Source organism: Haliaeetus albicilla, chromosome W (genome assembly GCF_947461875.1).
Source record: "Haliaeetus albicilla chromosome W, bHalAlb1.1, whole genome shotgun sequence".
NCBI lineage: Eukaryota > Metazoa > Chordata > Aves > Accipitriformes > Accipitridae > Haliaeetus > Haliaeetus albicilla.
This window is the reverse complement of record NC_091515.1, coordinates 32,080,165-32,106,418: the sequence shown is the minus strand read 5'-3', so window position 1 is coordinate 32,106,418 and position 26,254 is coordinate 32,080,165. Positions and strand designations below refer to the sequence as shown.

The 26,254-nt window shown below is 39.1% G+C and overlaps 1 protein-coding gene across 8 annotated transcripts in view; it reads right to left on the bottom strand.

Moving 5' to 3' along the window:
• The window catches only part of LOC138683477 (transmembrane protein 161B-like), a 64,794-nt gene that overhangs the window by 6,888 nt on the left and 31,652 nt on the right, over positions 1–26,254 (bottom strand). For all 8 annotated transcript variants that reach the window (XM_069775335.1, XM_069775339.1, XM_069775337.1 and 5 more), the window contains 7 exons: positions 25,343–25,440; positions 21,760–21,916; positions 9,001–9,152; positions 7,217–7,277; positions 5,724–5,864; positions 2,835–2,948; positions 545–719 (listed from right to left, as the gene is read on the bottom strand). In XM_069775335.1, the coding sequence (XP_069631436.1) occupies positions 545–719; positions 2,835–2,948; positions 5,724–5,864; positions 7,217–7,277; positions 9,001–9,152; positions 21,760–21,916; positions 25,343–25,440 (898 nt within the window). The remainder of the gene's footprint in view (positions 1–544; positions 720–2,834; positions 2,949–5,723; positions 5,865–7,216; positions 7,278–9,000; positions 9,153–21,759; positions 21,917–25,342; positions 25,441–26,254) is intronic.

The following is a 26,254-nucleotide window of genomic DNA, read 5'->3' as shown; positions in this document are numbered from 1 at the left end:
AGGCTACTGCATTTGAGACTGGTCTTACAGAACTAAACATGTCTTATTTTATCCCAAAATATAACCTTCCTATCTTAAATTTTGCCCCCATTTAAAAATTACAGTTGGGGTTAGGTAACAATATTTTGCCCTTCTATCTAAATCTGACTTTTTTTTTCTATGCTGTAGCTAAGAAATCACCACTTACTCTATACACTCCCCAGGTTCAATTCATGCTGTACAGAAACACTCATGAAGATAAATATAAAGCTTGCCAAGATATTTGTAAAGAATACTTCATGATGGGATCTCTTAGAACAATGGAGGAACAACTTAAGACAAAGCATCTGAATAATATGGATGATGCATCTTTGCATATTTTGGGTTGCAGAATTTTGCTTTAATGGTGCTATTTTTATAAAGGATATAGTTTAGGAAGCTTTCATTCAAATCTCAGTTCTGGTGCCAAGGAAGACAACAAACCAGACATTTATGTTTTTCCATGAAAAAAATTTGCACAGACAGAGCACCCAAATATATATAACTTTAGTGCCATTATACTTACCATTTTTTGTAAATCAATTGTACTTATTCTGCCGGCTTCCTTTTTCATCTGATCCATGCATTTTTGGGCTAAATTCAGATAGGCCTGTAAGTGACTGCGCATCATAGCCAACCGTAAAGCACACAAAAGGATTATAATCCACAACCGCATGGTGTCAAATGTATCTTCTGACATTCTGTGGATAAAAAGAGTAATGTTGTTTTCCAAAGGTCACCTACCGCTACAAAGTTATTTGTTTGTATCATCTGTAAAGAAATCTTTAAGCATATTGTTAAAAATAGTTACATGCAATCCACAGTTATTGAGTTCATGTGCAAGTAATATTCACTTCTCCCCCCATCCCCTTAACTGCTTGTATTGGGTTTACATGGCAAGGTTTTGTTGGGGGGGGGGGGTACAGGAGTGGCTTCTGTGAGAAGGTGCCAGAAGCTGCCCCCATGTCGGACACAGCCAGTTCCAACTGGCTCCAAGATGGATCTGCCGCTGGCCAAAGCTGAGCCAATCAGCGATGGTGGTAGTGCCTCTGTGATAACATATTTAAGAAGGGGAAAAAATGCTGCATGACAGCAGCCAGAAGAGAGGAGTGAGACTATGTGAGAGAAACAACTCTGCAGACACCAAGGTCAGTGAAGAAGGAAGGGGAGGAGATGCTCCAGGCACTGGAGCAGAGATTCCCCTGCAGCCCGTGGTGAAGACCATGGTGAGGCAGGCTGTCCCCCTGCAGCCCATGGAGGTGCATGGTGGAGCAGATATCCACCTGCAGCCCATGGAGGACCCCACGTGAGAGCAGGTGGATTTCCTGAAGAAAGCTGTGACTCTGTGGAGAGCACGTGCTGGAGCAGGGTCTTGGCAGGACCTGTGACCCCGTGGAGAGGAGACCACGCAGGAGCAGGTTTCTGGTAGGACCTGTGGCCGCATGGGAGATCCACGCTGGAGCAGTTTGTGAAGAACTGCAGCCCATGGGAAGGACCCACGTTGGAGAAGGTCATGAAGGATTGTCTCCTGTGAGTGGAACCCCATGCTGGAGCAGGCGAAGAGTGTGAGGTGGCAGAGAAAGCGTTATGAACTGACTGCAACCCTCATTCCCTGTCTCCTTGTGCCGCTCTGGGGGAGGAGGTAGAGAATTCGGGAGTGAAGTTGAGCCCGGGAAGAAGGGAGGGGTGGGGGGAAGGTGTTTTAAGATTTGTTCTTATTTCTCATTACCCTACTCTGATTGGATTGGTAATAAATTAAATTAATTTCCCCGAGTCGAGTCTGTTTTGCGTATGACAGTAATTGCAGTGTGATCTCCCTGTCCTTATCTTGACCCATGAGCCTTTCATCATATTTTTCTCCGCGTCTAGTTGAGGGGGGGAGCGATAGAGTGGCTTGGTGGGCACCTGGTGGCTAGCCAAGCTCAACCCACCACACTGCTACTTCTTAGTAGCCCTACTACAACATTAGATCCAAATTAGTACACATTTGTCTGCAAAGAAGAACAATTCTTAAATGCTTGAATCCTGAGTAATGAAGACAGGACACTAAAAAGCAGGCTCTTTCAGATAATTCCAAATTTTGAGATATATAGTTCTAGATAGCACCTTAAACTGCCTTAGATACATTGTTATAGCACAACTATTTTTTTTCCTGGATCTAGAAAGCAATAAAAGTGACAGCAAATCATATCAGTTTCAACTCTATTTGAATACTATTTTGAATTATCTGTTAATAAAGTGACAATGACAATCATCTATGCTACTCATACAATATTGATTTCAGATACAGTTCTTCCTGAAAATTCTTTCCCTTTTTATGCTTTTAAATATTTTAGCTATCAAATTTCATATGCGCTTCATCTACACAATAGATTTTAAAACAAGTCTCATCATAGTACTAAGAACCTTAGGCCAGTTCTCATACCAATGTATCTCAATTGTCTTCAGTGAAATCACTTCTCTCATACCAATAAGTAAGATGCAAAGTATTAGAAGCTGGCAATGATGTGGTATTCTGTCCCTAGGAAGAACAATGCAGAACTCTGACACAGAGATGCCAGAAGATAGCAGCTCTCTGGGAACCACTGCCTTACCATTCTTCATCGGATTCAACACTCTGCGACTAGTTCTCATTCTTCCTAAACAACAGAAGCCCTTTACAGCTCAGTTGGAACTTCTATGATACCTTTCATGATAGATGCTAGTCACAGCCACAATTTTAATTTTTCCATGTTGCTGTGACTTTTACAGGGCACTACTTAGACTTAAGGTTTTATCCTCAATACCCCAGAAATAATTTTTAAAGGGAATCTTACAAAGGTATGCTCTCTTTGCCCAAAGGTGGGTTCATAATGTAGTCCTTAGTGATTGGTTTTACCCACAGTAGAACCATAAGTAAAGGAGCCAAGAAGTTTATATGTAGCAATGTTCTGGAAGAGGAAAAAAAAAGGGAGTGGGTTATTAAATACAGTTACCATACTTTTGAAACTGGTGGTAGAGATTACAGAAGAGTAATACAAATTTTAAAATAGGGGAGGAAAGGTAAATAAGAGAATTACTTCCCTTTTTTTATAAGTATGACTTAATTCTCAACAAAACAGTAATATTACATACTGTGAAATCATACTGGTTGTGGTTTTTAAAAAGTGCTCTTTGGAATAAATCAAATTTTTTAGATATTCAAACAAACTAACCAAAGGAACTACATGCATTATACCACACTATAGTAAAAGACAGTTGTTAAAAATTTCCATACAGTGGCATAATACCAAACTGCGGTAGCCATTACCGTTTTAATCTAGAGGGTGAGTATCTTAGATGGATAATTATGGAAAATATGCTGCTATATTAGTGATTTTTTTTTACTTTATTAAAAATGCACTCATATTAATTTCTATTATCTATACAGACCAGGAGAAACACTTTTCACAGGTCAGATCATCCAGTTTAATGAAGATTTTTACTTAGGAACCTTGAGGAGCAGTCCAAAGCATTTCAGTAACTTGTGAAATGAGCTTCTACTTATTTAAGACAGCCAATTGGATTAGTGGACTGGAATGTGCCAAAGAGTGGCAAGAACCACTTTGTGTTTATTTGAGTAGAGGTAGAAAGGCTGAAAGACTCTTGAAGCAGGCTCTGTAAATGGAGTGAATGTGTAGGAAAATGGTACAAATTGATTAGGAGAACTCCAAAATATATACAGGGAAGGATACTGCTAAAGGAAAACCAAACAGGTGATCGAAATTAAAATTGACACCAGATTATTTTAATTCTATTTAATCAAAAAACTTATTCCCTATTTATATATGCAAGAATCACGTTAATAATTTTGACCACATTACTGAAGTGGCAATTCATCATTTGCCTCATTTCCAATTTATTTTTTTTAAGTCACTGCTCCCTATAAGTCTCCCATTCTGTAATTATGGCTTGTGCCTTTTTTCTTTTACAAATGTATGACCTTATATTTACCTTATGTGGAAAGGCATTGTTTTCCCCGCACCCAAATTAAACAGCTTTGTATCAATGACACGTCATCCTCATTTACTACTCCCCTTTAGTCACTGTCAAACAACTGCAAACAGTCAGTAATGATCTACTCATTGACAAAAACACACCACTAAGGGCAAATACTGATCTTTTCAGAGCCCATTAGAAACAATCACTCAGCAATGATTCTTTGCTTATAATTGCATTACCTAACTACATTGATATCTGACCAAGTTTTAATCCATTTAATGTCATTTTTATAATGTTCCAGTTTAATAGTCAAAGTATTGGTAGACCTTTAAAAAGAATTTGCTTGGTGCTGCACAATGTTATCTTTAATAATCAGTTCTAAAATCCCCTAAACATCAAGTTAGACAAGATTTTTTTTTTTCATAACCCCATACTAGTGGTTATTAATTACCCTCTTAGTTCTTGATTAATGAAGTCCTCTTTCAGAGATTTTATATTTCTGCCTAAGATCTCATGTCCACAGATCAAGATAGATGTTGGAAAATTAGAGGATAGTTACAGAAAAGGCACATGAAATTTTAAAATATTGAAAACCATAAAAATTAAAAACTCAGGAGTTTAAGAGGTGACTTGATCACAGTCTACACATAGACTGAAACTTAATAGCAGATACAATAAAAGTCAATAGCTTGCAGATGCAATTGGATGCATTCAGCTACATTGAGAGTGCAAGTCTAATACAAAGTAATTAGTTAACAATTTACCAAGAGTAAAGGATCCACTTTTAAACATAGTTTAATATTTTAAACAGGGCATTTTTTTGAAAAAAATACACTTCAGTTTGAGCATAAATAATTTACATATCAGAAAATCTAATGGTTCTTATGATAGTGGCCAGACTAAATGATCACAATGGCCTATACTGCAGAATTTGTTATTAACATGCATTAAATATTCAGAGGTTATGATCTATGAAAGACATGTGGAGTTGTTCCCTCAACCAGAGATGATGAAGAAAAATAGTTAAATATAAGAGAACATTTTACTTCCAAACTCAAAACCAGCTGAAAATGAAAATATTCCTTTAAAGTGGTACTAACCCCTGAGCCTTATTATATATTCTAGGTCATCATAATGTAAGAAATACTGAAATACTGAAAAGGACAATTTTAATTTACTTTTCATTTTAAAGCCATAAAAGCTTTAATAATTGAATGCACTTCCTATATGTTACTCTAAATTCAATATTTATTAACAGAAGTTTTCACTGAGTTTTAGATTCCCTTTTAATGTGTTTCAAATTGACTGCCTTTCTGAAGCTATTTCTTCAATTTCTGTTTTTTCTTTGTATCTTAACCTAATCTTATTAACAAAGGCCCATCTAGAAAAAAAAAAGTCTGTGGCTGCACCTCTTCTTCCAGACAGTTATTTGACTTTCCAAAAAGATATGGGGGAAACGAAACAGGAAGTAGAAACATTCATGGTGGATCTCACACAAGGAAAGAAAAGGAATGCTTCTTTAACTCATACTCCACTTTCGAGGCAAAGAATGTAATAGATCGGCAGAGGGCAAGTAGAACACAAAGAGTCAGGTCACAAGTCTGCTGGAGATATGAAAAGCAGGCAGCAACAGAAGTCTTAGTCACTACCTTCTTATTGGAATAATTTGCTTTGTTTATTTTCAGTCATTAAACTGAGATTTATGACTAAGTAGCATATACCTATGTGTATATATTTTCTCTTACTGTGTTATTTTTTCTGTTGCTAAATTCAGAGCATCCAGATGCATTTGAGCCAGTCGCAAGCCAGGGAATGTCAAAAAAGCACCAATAAGTGAACACAGAACAGCCAGGAACAATTTGAAGGTTAGTTTAGACACAGGACCCCTAAAAGAAAAGAAAGGAAATAAGCATTGGGGGGGGATCAGAAACTACTTTCAAATCAACAGTATCTACCATTTAATCAAATTAAAATAAAAAACAAGCAAGTCACATTTATTTACTGAAAAGAATAAAAAGCTCTTCAATATAAGAAAACCAAAACCTAAGCTACTTCCTACAAGATGTTAAATTTGTTAGCAGAGAAAAAAAAATCAAAACAGAATAATTTTATATTGTGATTAACAAGTTATGCAATAAAAATAGCTAGTGGAATGAATTTGATGATTATACTTTTAATAGAAGAACAGATACATTGCAAGTTTAACTGGTCAAAGGCAAATTTTTATTTTTATTTTTATTTTTAAGTTATGCCATTCAAACTAACAAGAGACACCATCATCAATTCAATCACTGCTGTAAACAGCCAAAGCACTGTGAATGTTTAAAAGGAAATGGACACAAACAGAAAAATTAATACAGAAATTAGTAAATTCAGAACAGTTTATGAAAAAAAGAACGAAGAAAGGTTAAGAAACACATAGGATTCAGTTGAAGGGTTTATTTCTCATTAAATATCCATATCTATAAATGACACATTATTCTAAGTATATATTTGAAACTTCTGTTCCTCACAAATAAAATAAAAAAAAAATCTATACTTCTTATATAATACTTGAGAATTTCCAAACAAGAAATTAAAATTTGTATTCCCACAGTGATGATATACCCCATACAAGCATTTTAGATCATGTGTTTAAGGCAAGGATTGTAACAGAATTCTGTTTACAATATACAGAGGCTGTCTCTGACAGTGATTGTATAAATAAGTAACATCATAAGCTATGGGACATTCCTTTGTCAGTCTATACAAAACTTGGATGGACTGTAGCAAGCAGATGTATTTGCCTAAGAGGAAAATACTATTATGGCCTGAAAACATGACCAAAAGCCAAAATTTACTCCTAATTCCAACTTTATTGCAGGCTCCATCTGTAGCTTTTGCACTCTCATCCTCCTGCATACCACAGGAACTGCAAAAATACTTATCTCCTGTTTTAAGCAATCTTTTCAAAGCTGAAGGGACTGTTTAAGAATTAACATAAGAAAGACTTTTAAGGTTTTAACTGTATTTTATGGACTGGAATAATTTTGGAATAGAAAGGGAATACACAAATGCAACTTAAGTTACTTTGTAAATATCGATGGATTATTTTCATTAATCCACCTCTTCACGTTAATACAGAGATTATAAGTGTGTATAAGAGCAAAGCATGCAAGACAAATGCTTGCTAAGAAAATCTAAGTGGTTCAGTTATAAATGCAACATAATGAAGACCAATGTATTTCCAGAAACGTACCGGGATTCCAAACCCTGCTTTTCAAGAAACTGCATAGCGCTTTCTGAAAAATTTGAGAATCCTGCAAAGACATAAATTATACGTATTTTATCACAGTACAAATATAAAATCTGTTTTTTTGAAAGAAAATGCTAGGTAACAGGAAATATTTCAAATTCTGTCTAGCATTATTATTACTGAAAAATTATTTCTAGCATAGCTCTGTCATGTGCGTTATAATTAGTATGCTACAATGCAATAAAACTCAGTTATTAACACAAACAGTCTTTGAAAACATCTCTGATATTTGTACATTTCATGAACATAAATAAAACATTCATTTTTAAGAAGGTAAGTAAGTAACTTTTTTTCAGCAGAGGAGTGTATTGGGTTTGCGTGGCAAGGTTTTGGTAGCGGGGGGGGCTACAGGGGTGGCTTCTGTGAGAAGTTGCTAGAAGCTTCCCCCATGTCCAATAGAGCCAATGCCAGACGGCTCCAAGACGGACCCGCCGCTGGCCAAAGCTGAGCCAATCAGCAACAGTGGTAGTGCCTCTGTAATAACATATTTAAGAAGGGGAAAAAAAGTTGCTGCACAAGAAACTGCAGCCAGAGAGAGGAGTGAGAACATGTAAGAGAAACAACCCTGCAGACACCAAGATCAGTGAAGAAGGAGGGGGAGGAGGTGCTCCAGGCACCGGAGCAGAGATTCCCCTGCAGCCCGTGGGGAAGATCATGTCCCCCTGCAGTCCATGGAGGTGCATGGTGGAGCAGATATCCACCTGCAGCCCGTGGAGGACCCCACGCCGGAGCAGGTGGATGCCCAAAGGAGGCTGTGACCCCACGGGAAGCCCGCGCTGGAGCAGGCTCCTGGCAGGACCTGTGACCCCATGGAGAGGAGCCCACGCTGGAGCAGGTTTGCTGGCAGGACTTGTGACCCTGCAGGGGACCCGCAGTGGAGCAGTCTGTTCCTGAAGGACTGCACGCCATGGAAGGGACCCACGCTGGGGCAGTTTGTGAAGAACTGCAGCCTGTGGGAAGGACCCATGTTGGAGAAGTTAATGGAGAACTGTCTCTCATGGGAGGGACCCCATGCTGGAGCAGGGGAAGAGTGTGAGGAGTCCTGCCCCTGAAGAGGAAGGAGCGGCAGACACAACGTGTGATGAACTGACCGTAACCCTCATTCCCCGTCCCCCTGCGCTGCTGGGTGGGGTAGGTAGAGAATTCAGGAGTGAAGCTGTGCCCGGGAAGAAGGGAGGGGTGGGGGGGAAGATGTTTTAAGATTTGGTTTTATTTCTCATTACCCTACTCTGGTTTGATTGGCAATAAATTAAGTTAATTTTCCCCAAGTTGAGTCTGTTTTGCCCGTGATGGTAATTGGTTGAGTGATCTCTCCCTGTCCTTATCTCGACCCATGAGCCTTTTGTTATATTTTCTCTCCCCTGTCCAGTTGAGGAGGGGGAGTGATAGAGCGGCTGCATGGTGCTTAGTTGCTGGCTGGGGTTAAACCATGACAAGGAGCTTCACATTACTATGCAAGGCAAAATGGGTTAAAAATAAAACTGGAAAGTAAATACAATTAACAAAGCAAACAACCCAGGTAAAGACTACACCATTTAAAACAAAACAAGGAAAATATACAGGATATCCCTCAGAATCAACATTCCAAAGCAAGATTTCCTAAAAGTGTATTACATATAGAGTTCATTTAAATACAGATATTCTCAAAATGACCTAAAATGCTTAAAATTAATTTTTCAAGTAATGTAATCATTAGAGCTGTTTCAAACCCTGAAGAAAGGAGTTACCTGATTCGAGTCCAAACTCTAGATAGCTTTCTGTCACGATCAGGATTACCATTGCTTTCACAAAGAAGAAGCAGCCAAAGGTAACACAGACTGATCTTTCACCTCCATCCTCTACTATGAAATAATGGGTGGTCAACGAAAACAGTATCTTACTATACAAGAAAAATGTCAAGGAAAATCAAGTTTGTAAAAAAATAACTATATTTATGAATTATAAAGCTGTATTTTGGTCATCTACACTAAGACTGTTCTAAGATGCGCAAATGCTTTAAAAAATAATATGTATTTGGCTAATTTGAGGTTAATTATGCTTTACAGTTTTGTGGGAGTTTAATAAGCACAGGCACACAATCACATAATGCGCAGATAGGAATACACTATTCTGGAATATAATTTTGGTTTCATTTAGGCTTACTGATAGCCAAATGCAATGGTATTCACTATCAACCTGAGAATAATTAAACCAAAGTTTAAATGTAAATTTTACATACTTGTAAGTATTTACAGAAGTTATATCAAACCAAAAATAAGACAACTGTATCTTCAACATAAAATAACAAGCTAGATGAAAAATATTCCATCAAACTACACAACAACAAATGCAGGGAAGTGAATAAATACATTTTTAACCACAGTGATGTTATACATGTTCTGTCAGAATGCACAGCCCCAAGTGGGTGTATTCAAGATTCTTCACTAAAAAAAATCAAGAGTTCAAAGGCAAAAATATAGCACCTTTCAAGTCACTGCATGTTTGTTGCTGAAATAAACTCGGTTAAAATACTTCCTCAGTCTTGACTTAACTATATGTGAATGCATGATTGTACACATGCATACATCCATACACACAAATACGTATATATAGTACATATATATGTATACTGTGTATATAACATACATGGCTTTTTGTTCCTTTGGGGAGAAAAGGGGAGAAAAAGGTAGAAAAGGTCTTCCTCCTCACATAAGTCTCTCTTTTTTTCTGAAGAAAAACATAGACATTGATTTTTTTTCTTCCCTCCTTGATTAAAGGCAAGACATTTTAGAAGACATGAGGTGAGAAGAGAGAGATTTGTTGCCCTTTAGTTTAGAAACAAACAAAACCCCCCATACAATAAGCATTTAATGCAAAAGCTGTTCTCTCAGATGTCTGCTGAGCTTTCCCAAGGAGTCTTACAAAAGCTTCCAGGTAGTTTTACAAAATCTGTATCCTTTCAATTAGATTTCCTTTTCTTAGTTTTCAGGACATCATGATTAGTGGAAGCAGCAAAAACTTAACTCTTTGCATAAGAGCAGAGAAGTTGTAAGAATTTTTATATATATAAATAAATGTCAGAAAAGACAAAATAGATTTCTTGCTTTAAAAACACCAAAAGATTCTCTCTGTCACTTAGAAATATTCAAACATCAGATAAAGTAACTTTGTGCTGGTTTTGGTGAGGGAGGGCAGGAAACACAGGGTATACATACAAACAGCAGGGAATGGGATGCCCCAAGAAGCACTTCTATCAATAATGGGATAAAATTTCTTAAATATGAAAACTTCTCCTCACAGGAAGCATAGACCTGCCTTATAAGAAATAGTGACCAGTGGCATAGGATTGTTGCTTAGATTATTATGTGACTATTTACTAAGCAAAATACATATGAAAAGATGAAACTTGTGTTTCTCTACTTTTGCGTGTATGTGTTCAAGTTTTCTCAATGATCAAAGGTAATCAACTAACAGCACATCTAGGAAAGCAAAATTTATCCCATTCTCATTTTGATAAAAAAGAGAGACTATATAGTTCGGTATTATATCTTAAGTCCTTTGCTCAATGCCATAAATATGAACATGTAAGAGGTTACCTGCTCTGTTATCAAGCCGTTTTAAAAATGTTTATTGAATATTTTCCTTTTTAGTGCATTTCTAAACATACTTAGTTCCAAAATTATACAGTAGATTAAGATAATTTTTATAATACACTGTCAATTCTTACTACTATGAGCTGCAGCCCATTATAATTGATTTTTTTTTCAAATGGCAAGTGATATCAAGTTTATATTTAAATAAAGTACTTGGAGATCATTCCAGACATTACCTGCTTTAAAGAACAAAAAAGGAAGACACAAAAAAGATTTTAAGTGTAAATTGTACCCATTTTTTTTCCACTACACAATAACATAATTTATATTTGTACTTTTTAAAATATTGGAAGTATTTTAAGATGTAGATTATGTGAAAATCTATTTTAGGGTATCTATTTGATAAAAACATTTGAACTGTCATCAGTTAATCTCTCAAGAAACCATGTGATTATGCAATATTGCACTTCACTAAGCAGCACACATTTAACATATGCATTGGTGTATTTCATCTATATGCAGAGAAGTACTCATATACATACATTAGGATGGCCTAACCACAGCATCTAACTTGACTCTTAAGTTTACAGTAATCAACTTAAACTCGCTTTATAGTTAACAGAAAGAACAGGTATCCCTAAAGGAAGGCTTATCTCATCCTAAAAAATAGGCACATAATAGGTCATACAGACTGTGTTCTGGAAAGGTCTGTTTCTCTATATTGACCATTAAAAGAGCATCAGGATGATTTTTAAACACTTAGAAGTTAGGCAAGATGACTCCCACCCTTATAAACATTTTAGTTTCTAGTAAAATACATAGAACTTTTGGATTCACAATTGAAAACCAAATAAACTCCTCTATATTATATCTAATTGTATGTAGATAGAAAAAAAAAAAGTTTAAGGCTTCCAGAGATTATTTCAAGATCTGATGACTGACTTTCTCTAGATCAACCTTCAATCAAGTTAAGGAAAGTCTGCTGCTTTCCTTTGCTATCCCATTGATATAACTACATATGAAGGCATTTTTCAAAAGTAGCCAGTAAAGTTTCCTAATCTACTAATGAAATCAGGTTACTTAATCAGCTTTTCAGATGACAGACAGCTTCCCAACTGAGAAATACCTTACTTTTCCTATACCACATTAATTTTCCTAAATACCTTGCCTTTGCAACAGAAAGGATTGTGTACAGCACTGTCTAAAGGTTCACAACAGATAAAAAATTAAATAAGCTGACGTATTTGTGTTGTACAAAGACAATGATTTTAAAATGTCATTCAGTTGTTTTCAATGAATTTTAAATAGCTGCATAAGAAGAGTAGTTTAAATTAGACACATGCTACTGTTGAGATAGATCATCTCTCAGTGTTGTCCATCTTCACTCTATCCTCATGCACATTTCCCCCCTTGCCAATGAAGTGCTTTGTTATTTTACAAACTCATCCCTTTGCAAGTATGCCAGCCGCAACTGCTACATTTAAAATTGCGATCAACCATTTAATTCACTAATTTTGAATATTTTTTCTGACAGAGGCCTCCTTTCCAAATTTAAAGTAATGGAAACCAGCAATCTGTGACTAGTGACTATCTGCAACAAACTGTATAGCAAGAATAAAAAAAAAAAAATTTAGTAACCAGAACATGTGACCTACAACACAATGCGTTTTCACAAACATTAAAGTTACTTTTGCAAGAAGTATTGCAAAACCTATTTTTAAGCCTAAATTCATGTTTAGCAGGTTGCGACCGATAATCTGTCTTTAAAAAAAAAAAAAAAAACCTCAACATTTTTGCTTTGCAAATTCTTTTGTTACTCCTCTTCATGTACTGTAAACTGTTCAGTGTGTGCAGGTTATCACCATGAAAAGCCATCAATCAACTAACGCAGTATCCCATAGCCTTTCAAAAATATTAAATAGAGGGCAGGTGGTACAGCAGGTCTTCTAACTGCTGCCTCTAAGAAACATATCGTCATTGAATCTTCCTGAAAGTTGTCGTGGTTTAACCCCAGCCAGCAACTAAGCACCACGCAGCCGCTCACTCACTCCCCCCCACCCAGTGGGATGGGGGAGAAAATCGGGAAAAGAAGTAAAACTCCTGGGTTGAGATAAGAACGGTTTAATAGAACAGAAAAGAAGAAACTAATAATGATAATGATAACACTAATAAAATGACAACAGTAGTAATAAAAGGATTGAAATGTACAAATGATGCGCAGGGCAATTGCTCACCACCCGCCGACCGACACCCAGCCAGTCCCCGAGCGGCGAATCCCTGCCCCCCACTTCCCAGTTCCTAAACTAGATGGGACGTCACATGGTATGGAATACACTGTTGGCCAGTTTGGGTCAGGTGCCCTGGCTGGGCACGAGAAGCTGAAAAATCCTTGACTGTAGTCTAAACACTACTGAGCAACAACTGAAAACATCAGTGTTATCAACATTCTTCACATACTGAACTCAAAACATAGCACTGTACCAGCTACTAGGAAGACAGTTAACTCTATCCCAGCTGAAACCAGGACAAAGTATAAAGCAATTAAAAACTTTATTGTTCTGTTCTGCTAAAACAATAAGAGAGTTCTGTATACTGAAACTATTTACCTGCATTGCCAAATGTGAGCTAACCAAGAATACTCTATACTGCAGTCAAAAGGAAAGAGGGATACACATGCAGACAATCCTCCTCCAGCTTTACACTGGCTAGGTTAGGTTGATCAGTGTCCTGGTTTCAGCTGGGATAGAGTTAATTGTCTTCCTAGTAGCTGGTATAGTGCTATGTTTTTGGGTTAGGTATGAGAAGAATGTTGATAACACTGATGTTTTCAGTTGTTGCTAAGTAATGTTTAGTCTAAAGTCAAGGATTTTTCAGCTTCTCATGCCCAGCCAGCGAGAAAGCTGGAAGGGCACAAGAAGTTGGGAGGGGACACAGCCAGGGCAGCTGACCCAAAGTGGCCAAAGGAATATTCCATACCATGTGACGTCACATCTAGTATATAAACTGGGGGAGTGGGGGCGGGGGGGATCGCCGCTCGGGGACTAACTGGGCGTCGATCGGTGGGTGGGTGGTGAGCAATTGCACTGTGCATCATTTGTACATTCCAATCCTTTTATTACTACTGTTGTCATTTTATTAGTGTTATCATTATCATTATTAGTTTCTTCTTTTCTGTTCTATTAAACCGTTCTTATCTCAACCCAGGAGTTTTACTTCTTTTCCCGATTTTCTCCCCCATCCCACTGGGTGGGGGGGAAGTCAGTGAGCGGCTGCGTGGTGCTTAGTTGCTGGCTGGGGTTAAACCACGACATCAGTCAGTACCAATGCAGATACAGAAGCTTGGAGTTTAGCATGGGCTGCCACTCGAACATTTACCCAGTCTGACAGATGAATTCTGCATCTTTCACTGAGGTATCTTCTAATGCAGCCGCACAAATATTTCTGCACATTAAATATATTTAAAGCTAGCTTAGTTGTGCCTAGCAGAATTGCCATCAAAGTAATGCCAATATACTCTAACCATGGAACTCAAGAACTAAACTAATGTATTACTCCTTTTACATTAAAATTCTATTAAAACACAAATGTATAGAATAGTTTCCTGTTTGGAATTTTTTTCTGACTATCTATACTACCAACATAAAAAAGCTACTAGTGGGTTACTGCACTGAAACAAAACATCTACCCCTAGAAGACACGGTCAAAAAAAATTCCAGTCAATCATCACTTATATAAGCTTCTTTTGGCCACTTTGCCAGCCAAGTCTCTAGTACAATCCAATACCTCTTAAATATACAGCCATGAAACAGGGAAAAGCATCCATCACCAAAACACAAAACTGTTCTAGAATTAATTCTTGACATATCACATTGGTTTCTTTAAATTTAAAATATGGGGGTGTACTGGTTTTGACTGGGATAGAGTTAATTTTCTTCATAGTAGCTAGTATGGGGCTATGTTTTGGATTTTTGATGAAAACAGTGTTGAAAACACAGGGATGTTTTAGTTATTGCTGAACAGTGCTTACACAGCATCAAGGCCTTCCTTATTTTGCTTTGCTTGTGCGCGCAGCTTTTGTTTTCCCTATTAAACTGTCTTCATCTCAACCCATGACTTTTTTCACCATTACCCTTCCAATTCTCCACCCCATCCCACTGTGAGGGGAGTGAGCGAGTGGCTGCGTGGTGCTTAGTTGCCAGCCGGGGTTAAACCATGACGGGGGGCAACCAAATATTTCAACAATTTATGATGAATCATTTCTGGTCTTGACATGCTGAATTAGTAAATAGTTGTATGTTTTTAGGTATTTTCAGTATCCCAGAGGCCCAATGTCAAAACACAAGAATGAACCAGATTTCTTCTGAAACCTCTTTTCACTTGCCTAGGTTACAGTGATCACAAGAATTGTGTCATTAATACTTCTGTATACCACTCCTTGCACCAACCCCCCCCCCCCCAAAAAAAACCTGTAATGCCCAGAATAAGTTATGTTAACATATTTACAGAGATGTTAACTCTCTAATACAAAGTTCAGTTTAGACCGTGCTTCCTGGTACTGCAGTCTTCTGCATTGTCACTAACCCCTCAAACTGGACAGGACTAAACAACTTCATCCCATCTGCCCAGGAACCACACAAACATTTAAGCAAGCCCTGTTCAATAATAGTAATATTAGTGATTTCACAAGGATTTCTACAAAACCACCTACTTTGTGGAGAAACCTCCAATAAAAACAAGGTCTCTTTCATGCCACAGAAAAACCAGTAAATAAAAGGTGTAGGAAGTGGCAGAAAAACAGTTCCACCATTTATTTCCTTTGTATAACTATTAAATGACTGTTCAACTATCTATTAATGGATAAGTAATTATATTTTCCATTGTATTCTCTCTTTCAAACTACACAAAAACATAGACTTTTTTTTAAGTGATTCATTAAAAACCACAGAATTTAGACTCTGCTGTTTGACAATGCATTCAAAATAAAAGGTAACACTTTTTATACAGGTTTCCAATGTCCCAGAATTTATTTGTGAAGTCTTAGTCCTGCATACAAGGTCATTCTTCTCCAGGCTTAGAAGTGCCACATGAATTTTAAACTTTGAGTTCTCTATTCTTCCTCTTACCCCAACAAACTACCAGAATTTCTTAAGAATTTTCCCTCTACAGCATATTGTCTGCTACCAAAACCTCAAAAGAATATTGGTCCCTTAGCCAATACAAAAATCACACATGCTCAGATAAAGAAACGCTAAAGCATGCAGTTAACTGTTCACAGTTTATTAAATAAAACTTAGCTTTTGGCATATGATCTTTTGATTTTAATACTATTTTATGTGATCTTACAGCTCAGAAATGTCATGCCAATATACACACTAAATTTAGTTTTGACCTTGCACAATTTGTCCTCTTACAGTGAAAAATTATTTGCTTCTGACAATGGACAAAAATCACCTGTCCATCTCCACAGAAGACCTTACATTTAAAATCCCATATATAATTATGGGATTTGATAATCTACATGAAGATATTTAAGGTGTGAAGCATGCTTCCTGCCAATGTCTCAAAGTAATTCTCTTGTGGTTTCCTGTATGTCTCATAAGTTCTAATGTATAGAAACTGCAATATTTCCTCTCTGCCATACTTCCCTTTCAGTCATTTAAGAAAGCTAGTAAGAAAATATAGGCCAATGTGCTTCTAACATGCAGAATACTAGCTCTGTTTCCATCTTATCCAGCTGCAAATGGGCAATTGGATCTCAAATGTTTGAGCCAGATTAGGACAAGGCTGAAAAATACTGATTTAGGCTCAATTCGTATAAAAAAAAGGCAGGTCAAAAAGAAAGAATCAGGAAAAGACCCTAATATGTATTTGCATTTTCACAGTACTGAGACAGAAAAAGCTTGCACAGCCATGCATCTCGATTCTTTTAGATTTCTGTGTTTGGTTTTGCCTCTGAATTGATGACCAAATTAAAGCAGTGATTAGGAGTGCATTTAAATACCACTGTAAGAATGGAATGTTGCAGTCTATTTTCCTACATAATCCATGCCAATATATAATTCACAACTTTGTCACCTAGAGTTGCAATTACTGTAGTATTATTTAAGTTGGTTACACCCAAGATTTATTTGAAAGATGAAGCAAATACAGGGCATTGTCATCAGTAAATTTAAGAGTGTATTATGGTTATACTATCTGAAAATTGGTTTTCCATTAATTATATTAACCTCCCTCTCATTCTCAGAATGGGAGTTGAAGGTGTTGGCTTGCATCTCTGATTTCTTAAGTAGCAGTTGCTCCTCTCTCTCTCCTTCCCTCTGCCACAATTAAACTAGAAATCCTGACTTCATCCAACCAAATAAAAAAAAGGCTGCTTAGTAACATAGCTATAATATCATTAAAGGTGTGCAAGAGCCAGACACTAATTTTCCTGTCACCACCTGGTAGGTTAGAAAAACCACCTTTTGGATTGTGGATCTGTCTGCTGACAGATAAGAGTCAATGGAGAAATAATTGGTCTGGAGGCAAGCTACTGCCAGTCGGTTATTTCATAATGCAAGTCAACTCCTCCATCTAAGTTCTTACTCATTAAAAGGAAAATTCTAGATATCATTTATACTTCAGGTTACATGGAAAAGGTATTACTGTCCTTATTGTAAAGGCAGCACACACTTCAATAATTATCAAGTACAGACAAGCTTTAAGCATATCCAGAACTGTCAGTAAAAACTAACCAGAGTTCAAGGGGTTTACGTGACATCACTAGCTAGTGCTAACACCAAAAAAGATCACAATAAGAATCTCTATGGAAGAAGAGGCATTTCCACAGAGGAATCAATTTTGAATATTCAAGTGCTATATTAAGTCTAACTTAGCACTTTATCTGGTTATTAGCTGTTCAGGGAGCAGAGCAGTTGCACAAATTCATTTTCTAACGCACATCTCCATAACCTACTTTCTTCCAGGCCCTTATTACATTGCTTCATCACCTCTCACATCTTTAAAAGGCAACTTTCCTCCCCAAAGAGTAAGTCTGGATTGGTCTCTGAAAACCAGCTAATTACTACACAAGCATCAATGTCCGATACTGCTTTCTCCAGTACATCACAGCTGCTTCTTTTTATGATTTGATATTGCTTGTTTCCTAAATACTCTGCCTTTGTTTCCTTCAGTTTCAGAGGGGAGTTCAGCTTTTCACAGAACTTTGAAAACATAGTACCGCCTCAGCACCTACAACTGTCTACACATTTTATTTTCACATAAACTTCATTATAAGTATCTTGAAGTTCTTCTAAAAATATGAATTCATGCATGCATCTTTGCAATAAATGATTGTATACAGTATTGTACTATTCAGCTAAGGAAGCATCAGACTAAACATATCAAAACCAAAAAGTGTGCAGCAAATTGCACACTTCTCCCAACATTTAAATACTTTCTGGTACAAAAATTGCTTCCTGATTGCCCAGCTGGGCAAAACCAAATTAGTTTAGAACCATTACAGATGAGCACTAACTTTTTGTTCACATACATAAGATGCTTTCCATAAATACTCTGGTATTAATATTTAAAAGCCATTGATATCAGCATATCCAAAGAGCATGTATAGCGTATATATTATCTGACAATGGCACTAGCATACACAATCCTTTTTCCAAATATTAAATCATAGACCCATAGAATGGTTGAGGTTGGAAGGGACCTCTGGAGGTCATCTGGTCCAACACCCCTCCTCAAACAGGGCCACCTAGAGCCAGTTGCCCAGGACCATGTCCAGACAGCTTTTGAGTATCTCCAAGGAGGGAGAGTCCACAACCTCCTTGGGCAACCTATAGAATCATAGAATCATTTAGGTTGGAAAAGACCTTCAAGATCATCGAGTCCAACCATCATCCATGCCCACTAAACCATGTTCTGGAGTGCCTTGTCTACGCGCTTTTTGAATACCTCCAGGGATGGTGACTCAACCACTTCCCTGGGCAGCCTATTCCAATGTCTGACAACCCTCTCAGTAAAGAAATTTTTCCTAATATCCAACCTAAACCCCCCTTGCCACAACTTGAGGCCATTTCCTCTCGTCCTATCACCAGCCACCTGACAGAAGAGACCAGCACCCACCTCACTACAACCCCCCCTTCAGGTAGTTGTAGAGAGCTATAAGGTCTCCCCTCAGCCTCCTTTTCTCCAGACTAAACAGCCCCAGCTCCCTCAGCCGCTCCTCATAAGACTTATGCTCCAGGCCCCTCACCAACTCGGTTGCCCTTCTCTGGACACGTTCCAGCACCTCAATGTCTTTCCTGTAGTGAGGGGCCCAAAACTGAACACAGTACTCAAGGTGCGGCCTCACCAGTGCCGAGTACGGGGGAACAATCACCTCCCTGCTCCTGCTGGCCACGCTAACCTGTGCCAGTGCTCAGTTACCCTCACAGTAAAAAAGTGTTTCCTGATGTTCTGTGTGTCCTGATCTCTAGGAAACAGCTTCATGCAGCTCTAATCAATTATTAAATGTGCTTACTCTTGGTTTTCACAAGTGAGTTTAAAACCAGTATTTCACAGTAGTTTTGGAACTATATTTTGCATCAAACACCACAATAAACTTGTCACCCAATTGCAAAAACTTCAAAGTTTCTTCCCTTGCTAAAATTAATCAAAATCCATTCCTTTGGATTCAGCAGGGACTAAGTAAGCATTCATGCCCAGATTCTCTGTTTACCTTACAAAGCTTCCATGTACATAGTGTGAAGATCTACATGCATATATACATATATCAATTATATACAGGAGAAAAGGAAGCGTGTCAGAATGTCTTGCCATTGCTAATTCACTTCAAGTACAAGGAAAAAGTAAGATGTCAGGGTTACACGGCTATCCAAACAAAGAAGACAATGTTTTGTAAATATTATGTCTACAGCTGCCCTTGGTGTGTTATCAGGAGAGCTAATAAAACCAGCTAGCAGGCAGAGCTCAGCCTCTCTGGCTGTTGTCTGCTAGAACCTTTGAATCCTATGTTTTTGTCTCTGGTCTTGGGCCTGCCCTGACAACTAGCTTGGAGAGAACTTCCCCACTGGGAATACTGGGTGAAGATGTCTGGTCCCCAAGCCCCTGCAGGTGCATCTGCAGAGGATGCTGTGGAAGCTCTGCAGTGGTGTATGGAGCGAATACAACAGCTTGAGTCACAGCATTCACGGGAACTGGGATCGTTACTGGGTGAGATATGGGAGAAGACGCAAGCCTTGATAGAGCAGCTCTGTCATCATGTAGAGGCTCTAGAAAGGACAGGCTCTGCTTCACCTCCCTCAGTCACCCTCACAGTAAAACAGTGTTTCCTGATGTTCAGACAGAACCTCCTGTGTTTCAGTTTGTGCCCATTGCTTCTTGTCCTGTCACTGGGCACCACTGAAAAGAGCCTGGCTCTGTCTTCTTTGCACCCTCCCTTCAGGTATTTTGATGAGATTTCCCCCTGAGCCTTCTCTTCTCTTGGCTAAACAGTCCCAGCTCTCTCAGCATTTCCTCATAAGAGAGATGCTCCAGACCCTTCATCATCTTCATGGCCCTTCACTGGACTCTCTCCGGTATGTCCAGGCCTCTCTTGTACATGGGAGCCCAGAACTGGACACAGGACTCCAGGTGTGGCCTCACCAGTGCTGAATAAAGTGGAAGGATCACCTCCCTTGACATGTTGGCAATACTTTGTCTAATGCAGCCCAGGATACCATTCGCCGCCTTTGCAGCAAGGGCACATTGCTGGCTCATGTTCAACTTGGTGTCCACCAGGACCCCCAGGTCCTTCTCTGCCAAGCTGCTTTCCAGCTGGGCAGCCCCCAGCATGTGTACTGGCGCATGGGGTTATCCCTCCTCAGGTGCAGGACTTGGCACTTCCCCTTGTTGAAATGCATGAGGTTCCTGTCAGCCCAGTTCTCCAGCTTGTCAAGGTCCCTCTGGATGGCGGCATGACCCTCTGGTGTATCAGCCACTTCTCCCAGTTTGGTGTCATCAGCAAACTGGCTGGGGGTACGCTCTGCCCCATCATCCAGATCATTAATGAAGATGATGAACAGGACTGGATCCAGTATTGACTCCTGGGGTACACTGCTAGTCACTGGCTTCCAACTAGACTTTGCACTGCTACTGATCGCCATCTTCTGGGGCCAGCCATTCAGCCAGTTTTCAGTGCACCTCACCGTCTGCTCACCCAGCCCATACATCAACAGCTTCTCTATGAGGATCTTATGAGAGACAGGGTCAAAGGCCTTCCTGAAGTCCAGGTAGACAATATCCACTGCTCTCCCCTCATCTACCAAGCCAGGCATTTCATCATAGAAGGTTATCAGGTTGGTCAAGCAAGACTTCCCCTTGGTGAAGCCAGGTTGACTACTCCTGGTGATTTTCTTGTCCTTCATATGCCTGGAAATGGTTTCCAGGATTAGTTATTCCATCATCTTCCCAGAGATCGAGGTGAGGCTTACCGGCCTGTAGTTCCCTGGGTCCTCCTTCTTGCCCTTCTCAAAGACAAGAGTGACATTTGCTTTCTTCCAGTCTTTGGCCACTTCTCCCAACCGCCATGATCGATCAAAGCTAATCAAGAGTGGCCTAGCAATGACATCTGCCAGCTCCCTCAGCAGTCGTGGGTGCACCCCATCAGGGCCCATTATGTATGTCCAGTTTGCTTAAGTATTCCCTGACCTGATCCTCTTCCACCAAGGGTACATCCTCCTTGCTCCAGACTTTTCTTCTGGTCTCTTGGGCCTGGGATTCCTGAAGGCCAGTCTTCCTAGTAAAGACTAAGGCAGAGGCAGTGATAAATATATATTTATTTGTTCTGCAGATCAACAATACACAGATTTCTATGAATTGAAGAATGATGTAAGCTATTTGGAACAGATAGAATTATTTTAAAAAAACAGTAAAGGATACACTGAAAAGGCCAAGACAAGCAGACACCACACTACACTGATATTCATTTCTTGTGAGGGCTTCATGATACTGCAATAGGCTTCAGTCACCACATACACAACTGTAGCTGCAGCAGTGAAATCCACCAGCCACTGATATTCAGGAAAATAATGCAATGCTGAAAAATACAAGTTTGCAAATCTTAAAAGTACAATGATATTTTAAGGCAATTACCGACATATGCAAAAAGGGATGAAAATTAAAAATTATTTTCAAATAATTGAGGTCTAGATCCAATCTAGATCCAGATTATCGAAGTTAAGAGCCACTTATTTTTTCACTCAGCAACCTCTCCTTTTAACCTGAACTTCACTCTTCACCTCTGTTGCTTGATACTGGATTACCACTCAGTAATTTATAAGGTTACAAGATTTTACTATTTTATCATCTCAGCTTTTGTGCATTAACCTGATAACTTAAAAAATCATGGCTAATTTAGATCTCAAAATCAAGATAAAAAATGGTTATCCACTGAAGTCTAGCTACAATTATAGGTAAGAGTTTTGATTCTCTGTTTAAGATTAAAAGCTCATTGACAATCATTTAATGTACTGTATATAACTGCTTCCTCTTTTTCTTTAAAAAACCCAAAACTTAAAACGTTGATGGTTTGTTCTTCAAGATTTTGATAGCATCTCTTGTATAGGAATAACTCATTGTGTAAATGCCATCCTAAACATTCTGGGGAACATACTGTGTTCCATGCAGGTTGGGTGATTTAAAAGGAGAGCGCTTTTCTTTCTCCCATAGATGCTAGGAATTGCAAAGAACAATTCTTGACAATGAAGTGCAGACTGCCCCTCTGTATTGGGTTTGCATGGCAAAGTTTTAGTAGCAGGGGGGGAGGGCTACAGGGGTGGCTTCTGTGAGAAGTTGCTAGAAGCCTCCCCCATGTCCGATAGAGCCAATGCCACCTGGCTCCAAGACGGACCCGCCACTGGCTAAAGCCGAGCCAATCAGCGACGGCGGTAGCACCTCTGTGATAACATATTTAAGAAGGGGAAAAAACTGCTGCGCAACAGCAGCCGGAAGAGAGATGAGTGAGAATATGTGAGAGAAACAACCCTGCAGACACCAAGGTCAGTGAAGAAGGAGGGGGAGGAGATGCTCCAGGCGCTGGAGCAGAGATTCCTCTGCAGCCCATGGTGAAGACCATGGCGAGGCAGGCTGTCCCCCTGCAGCCCATGGAGGTGCATGGTGGAGCAGATATCCACCTGCAGCCTGTGGAGGACCCCAGGGCAGAGCAGGTGGATGCACCCGAAGGAGGCTGTGACCCTGTGGAGAGCCTGTGCTGGAGCAGGTTTGCTGGCAGGACTTGACACTGTGGGGGACCCACGCTGGAGCAGTTTGTGAAGAACTGCAGCCCGTGGGAAGGACCCATGTTGGAGAAGTTTGTGGAGGACTGTCTCCCATGGGAGGGACCCCATGCTGGAGCAGGGGAAGAGTGTGAGGAGGAAGGAGCGGCAGAGACAACATGTGATGAACTGACCGCAACCCCCATTCCCTGTCCCCCTGTGCCGCTGTGGGGGAGGAGGTAGAGAAATCAGGAGTGAAGTTGTGCCTGGGAAGAAGGGAGGGGTGGGGGGAAGGTGTTTTAAAACTTGGTTTTATTTTTCATTATCCTACTCTGATTGGATTGGTAATAAATTAAATTAATTTCCCCAAGTCCTGTCTGGTTTTGCCCGTGACGGTAATTGGTGAGCGATCTCTTCCTGTCCTTATCTCGACCCACAGGCCTTTCATTATATTTTTTCTCTCCCCTGTCCAGCTGAGGAGGGGGAGTGATAGAGCAGCTTGGTGGGCACCTGGTGGCTAGCCAAGGTCAACCCACCACACCCTCTCAAACACCTTCCTACGTCAACGAGGTTAAAAAGTCACAGAATATTACTGAGCATTTGTCTTTTGACTACAAGGTATCTGATGTCAAAAACGTGAAATTGGTTGAACTCAGGTATTTCAATGAAAGTCTGATATTTATTTTGAAATAACTATTTGGTTAGATTTAACATATATTTGCATATATAACTTTTTAAAGATACTTAAACCCTACACTGTATCAGTATCTATAAACTGATGCTTGTTTTATTCTCAGGGAGACCCATTAATGCTATTACTTGAAGCAAATAACACTAATTGAAAATCATGACTGCTTTGCTTACAATGCCAGTTTTAAAAAGCTGTGCATTTCTGTTACAGGTCTTTTCAGCACTGTCCTGGATAATTTAAGCTGCAACATCTCCTGCTCAGCACTATGCTTGCTTGTTGTCCTGGTTTCAGCTGGGATAGAGTTAACTGTCTTCCTAGTAGCTGGTACAGTGCTATGTTTTGAGTGCAGTATGAGAAGAATGTTGATAACACTGATGTTTTCAGTTGTTGCTCAGTAGTGTTCAGTCTAAAGTCAAGGATTTTTCAGCTTCTGATGCCCAGCCAGCGAGAATGCTGGAGGGACACAAGAAGTTGGGAGGGGACACAGCCAGGGCAGCTGACCCAAAGTGGCCAAAGGAATATTCCATACCATGTGACGTCACATCTAGTATATAAACTGGGGGGAGTGGGGGTGGGGGGATTGCCGCTCAGGGACTAACTGGGCGTCGATCGGCGGGTGGGTGGTGAGCAATTGCACTGTGCATCATTTGTACATTCCAATCCTTTTATTACTACTGTTGTCATTTTATTAGTGTTATCATTATCATTATTAGTTTCTTCTTTTCTGTTCTATTAAACCGTTCTTATCTCAACCCACGAGTTTTACTTCTTTTCCCGATTTTCTCCCCCATCCCACTGGGTGGGGGGGAAGTCAGTGAGCGGCTGCGTGGTGCTTAGTTGCTGGCTGGGGTTAAACCATGACGCTTGCTTGCTTGCTTTCTATATTTATGCATACAATGCATGCATATAAAAATGTGGCTAGGAGGAAAATATGTATCACATGTATACATATCCATATATGACTTCTATGTAACAGAAAAATTGGTTATGTTTAAGGAGTCAAACATTGCCATTTATAAAAAAGCCTATTAACTTTCAAAACAAATGCTGTGTATTTCTGCAGCGTTACTTTTGGCTTCTAAATATTTTACTTCAAAATTTCAGATGTGGGGGTAAAAGAACTAGGTTTCAGTGCTACAGTACATTTCCTATTTCAGAAGAGCAGAAAGTGTGTTTCAACAACTGCCAGTTATCATTTTATTGTACAAAGCTATTTTTATGTCTGTTTCAAATACACTGAGTGATGTGATCCTTTTGGTGTTGTCTCATATTGCTAGGGATGCTTAATGCAGCAATAGATGTGCTTTATGCTGGATTTCACCTACTCATCCTTTTTTCTAATACTGCTATTAAGATGTCACCCATGGAACAACAAAAGAGATTTAGCCCTAATTTTTGCTTTCTCACGTTCTTTCTTTATAATCAGTTGTACTGTTATTCTTTCATTATCTGTTGAAAAAAGATATTCCAGTATTTATTGCAAATAAACACTCGATAGAAAACAACATCAGGATATATTTGTTATAATATGTTGTTGTTTGCATCCACTTATTCTTACCTATAGTGTCCCTTTCAGTCACAGACTTTGTTTCCAGATGAAGATCAATGTCTTTTGGAATGGTTAGGGGCTTGTTTTCAATATGACCATTATATTTTCTGTTAAAAAAAAGTAAATAAATAAAATACACACAGATACAACAAAACTAACTTGTTCATTATATAATAGCATTTCAGATTTAAGTAGTATGCAGACCATTTTTTCCCCCACGTACAAACATTTTCATCTAGCTAGGTAAAAGCATTAATTCAAGTTCAAATAAGCACATACCTTGAGAAACAACCAGGTATGTCAATAATTATTAGCTTTACCTTGCAAGCCTCTGAAATACTACTGTGGTTACACATATAGGTCTAAATGTCATCTATATGTTATGTCCTGAGTACGTATTAGGACAGGATCTGGTGGGCACCATCTACTCCAACACACCGGTTTCCTCTGAAAGGAAGCTTCACTGTTCAGACAGGAAGGAAGCTATAGGGCATGTTATGAAAAATTCACTTTCCTAACTATTATATCAATCAGTCTTTATAGTATGAAAGTGTATTAACTTTGTTAATATATATATTAGTTCACATTATACACTGTGACATAATGAGGTAGCGGAATTTTACTGGAGACTTTGGTATCGTTCATGCTTAAGTAAAACAAACTAAAGGACAGCCTGGCCCTGGAAATAAGGACTTTGCTTCTTGGAAGCTTAGAGCTGTCCATGAAGGATAAAGGATACCCCTGGACAACCAAGATAACGCCAGCACCCTAGCCCCTCTGACACATCTTTGAAACCCTCCCAACGTCGTCTGGCATCATAGATAAGCAACTATAGCAAGACTGACTCCAGGGACGTCTGGATCAATAGACAAGCAGCAAGAATGCTGCAGAAATATAGTTGCTTTGCAAAGTTTTCCTATG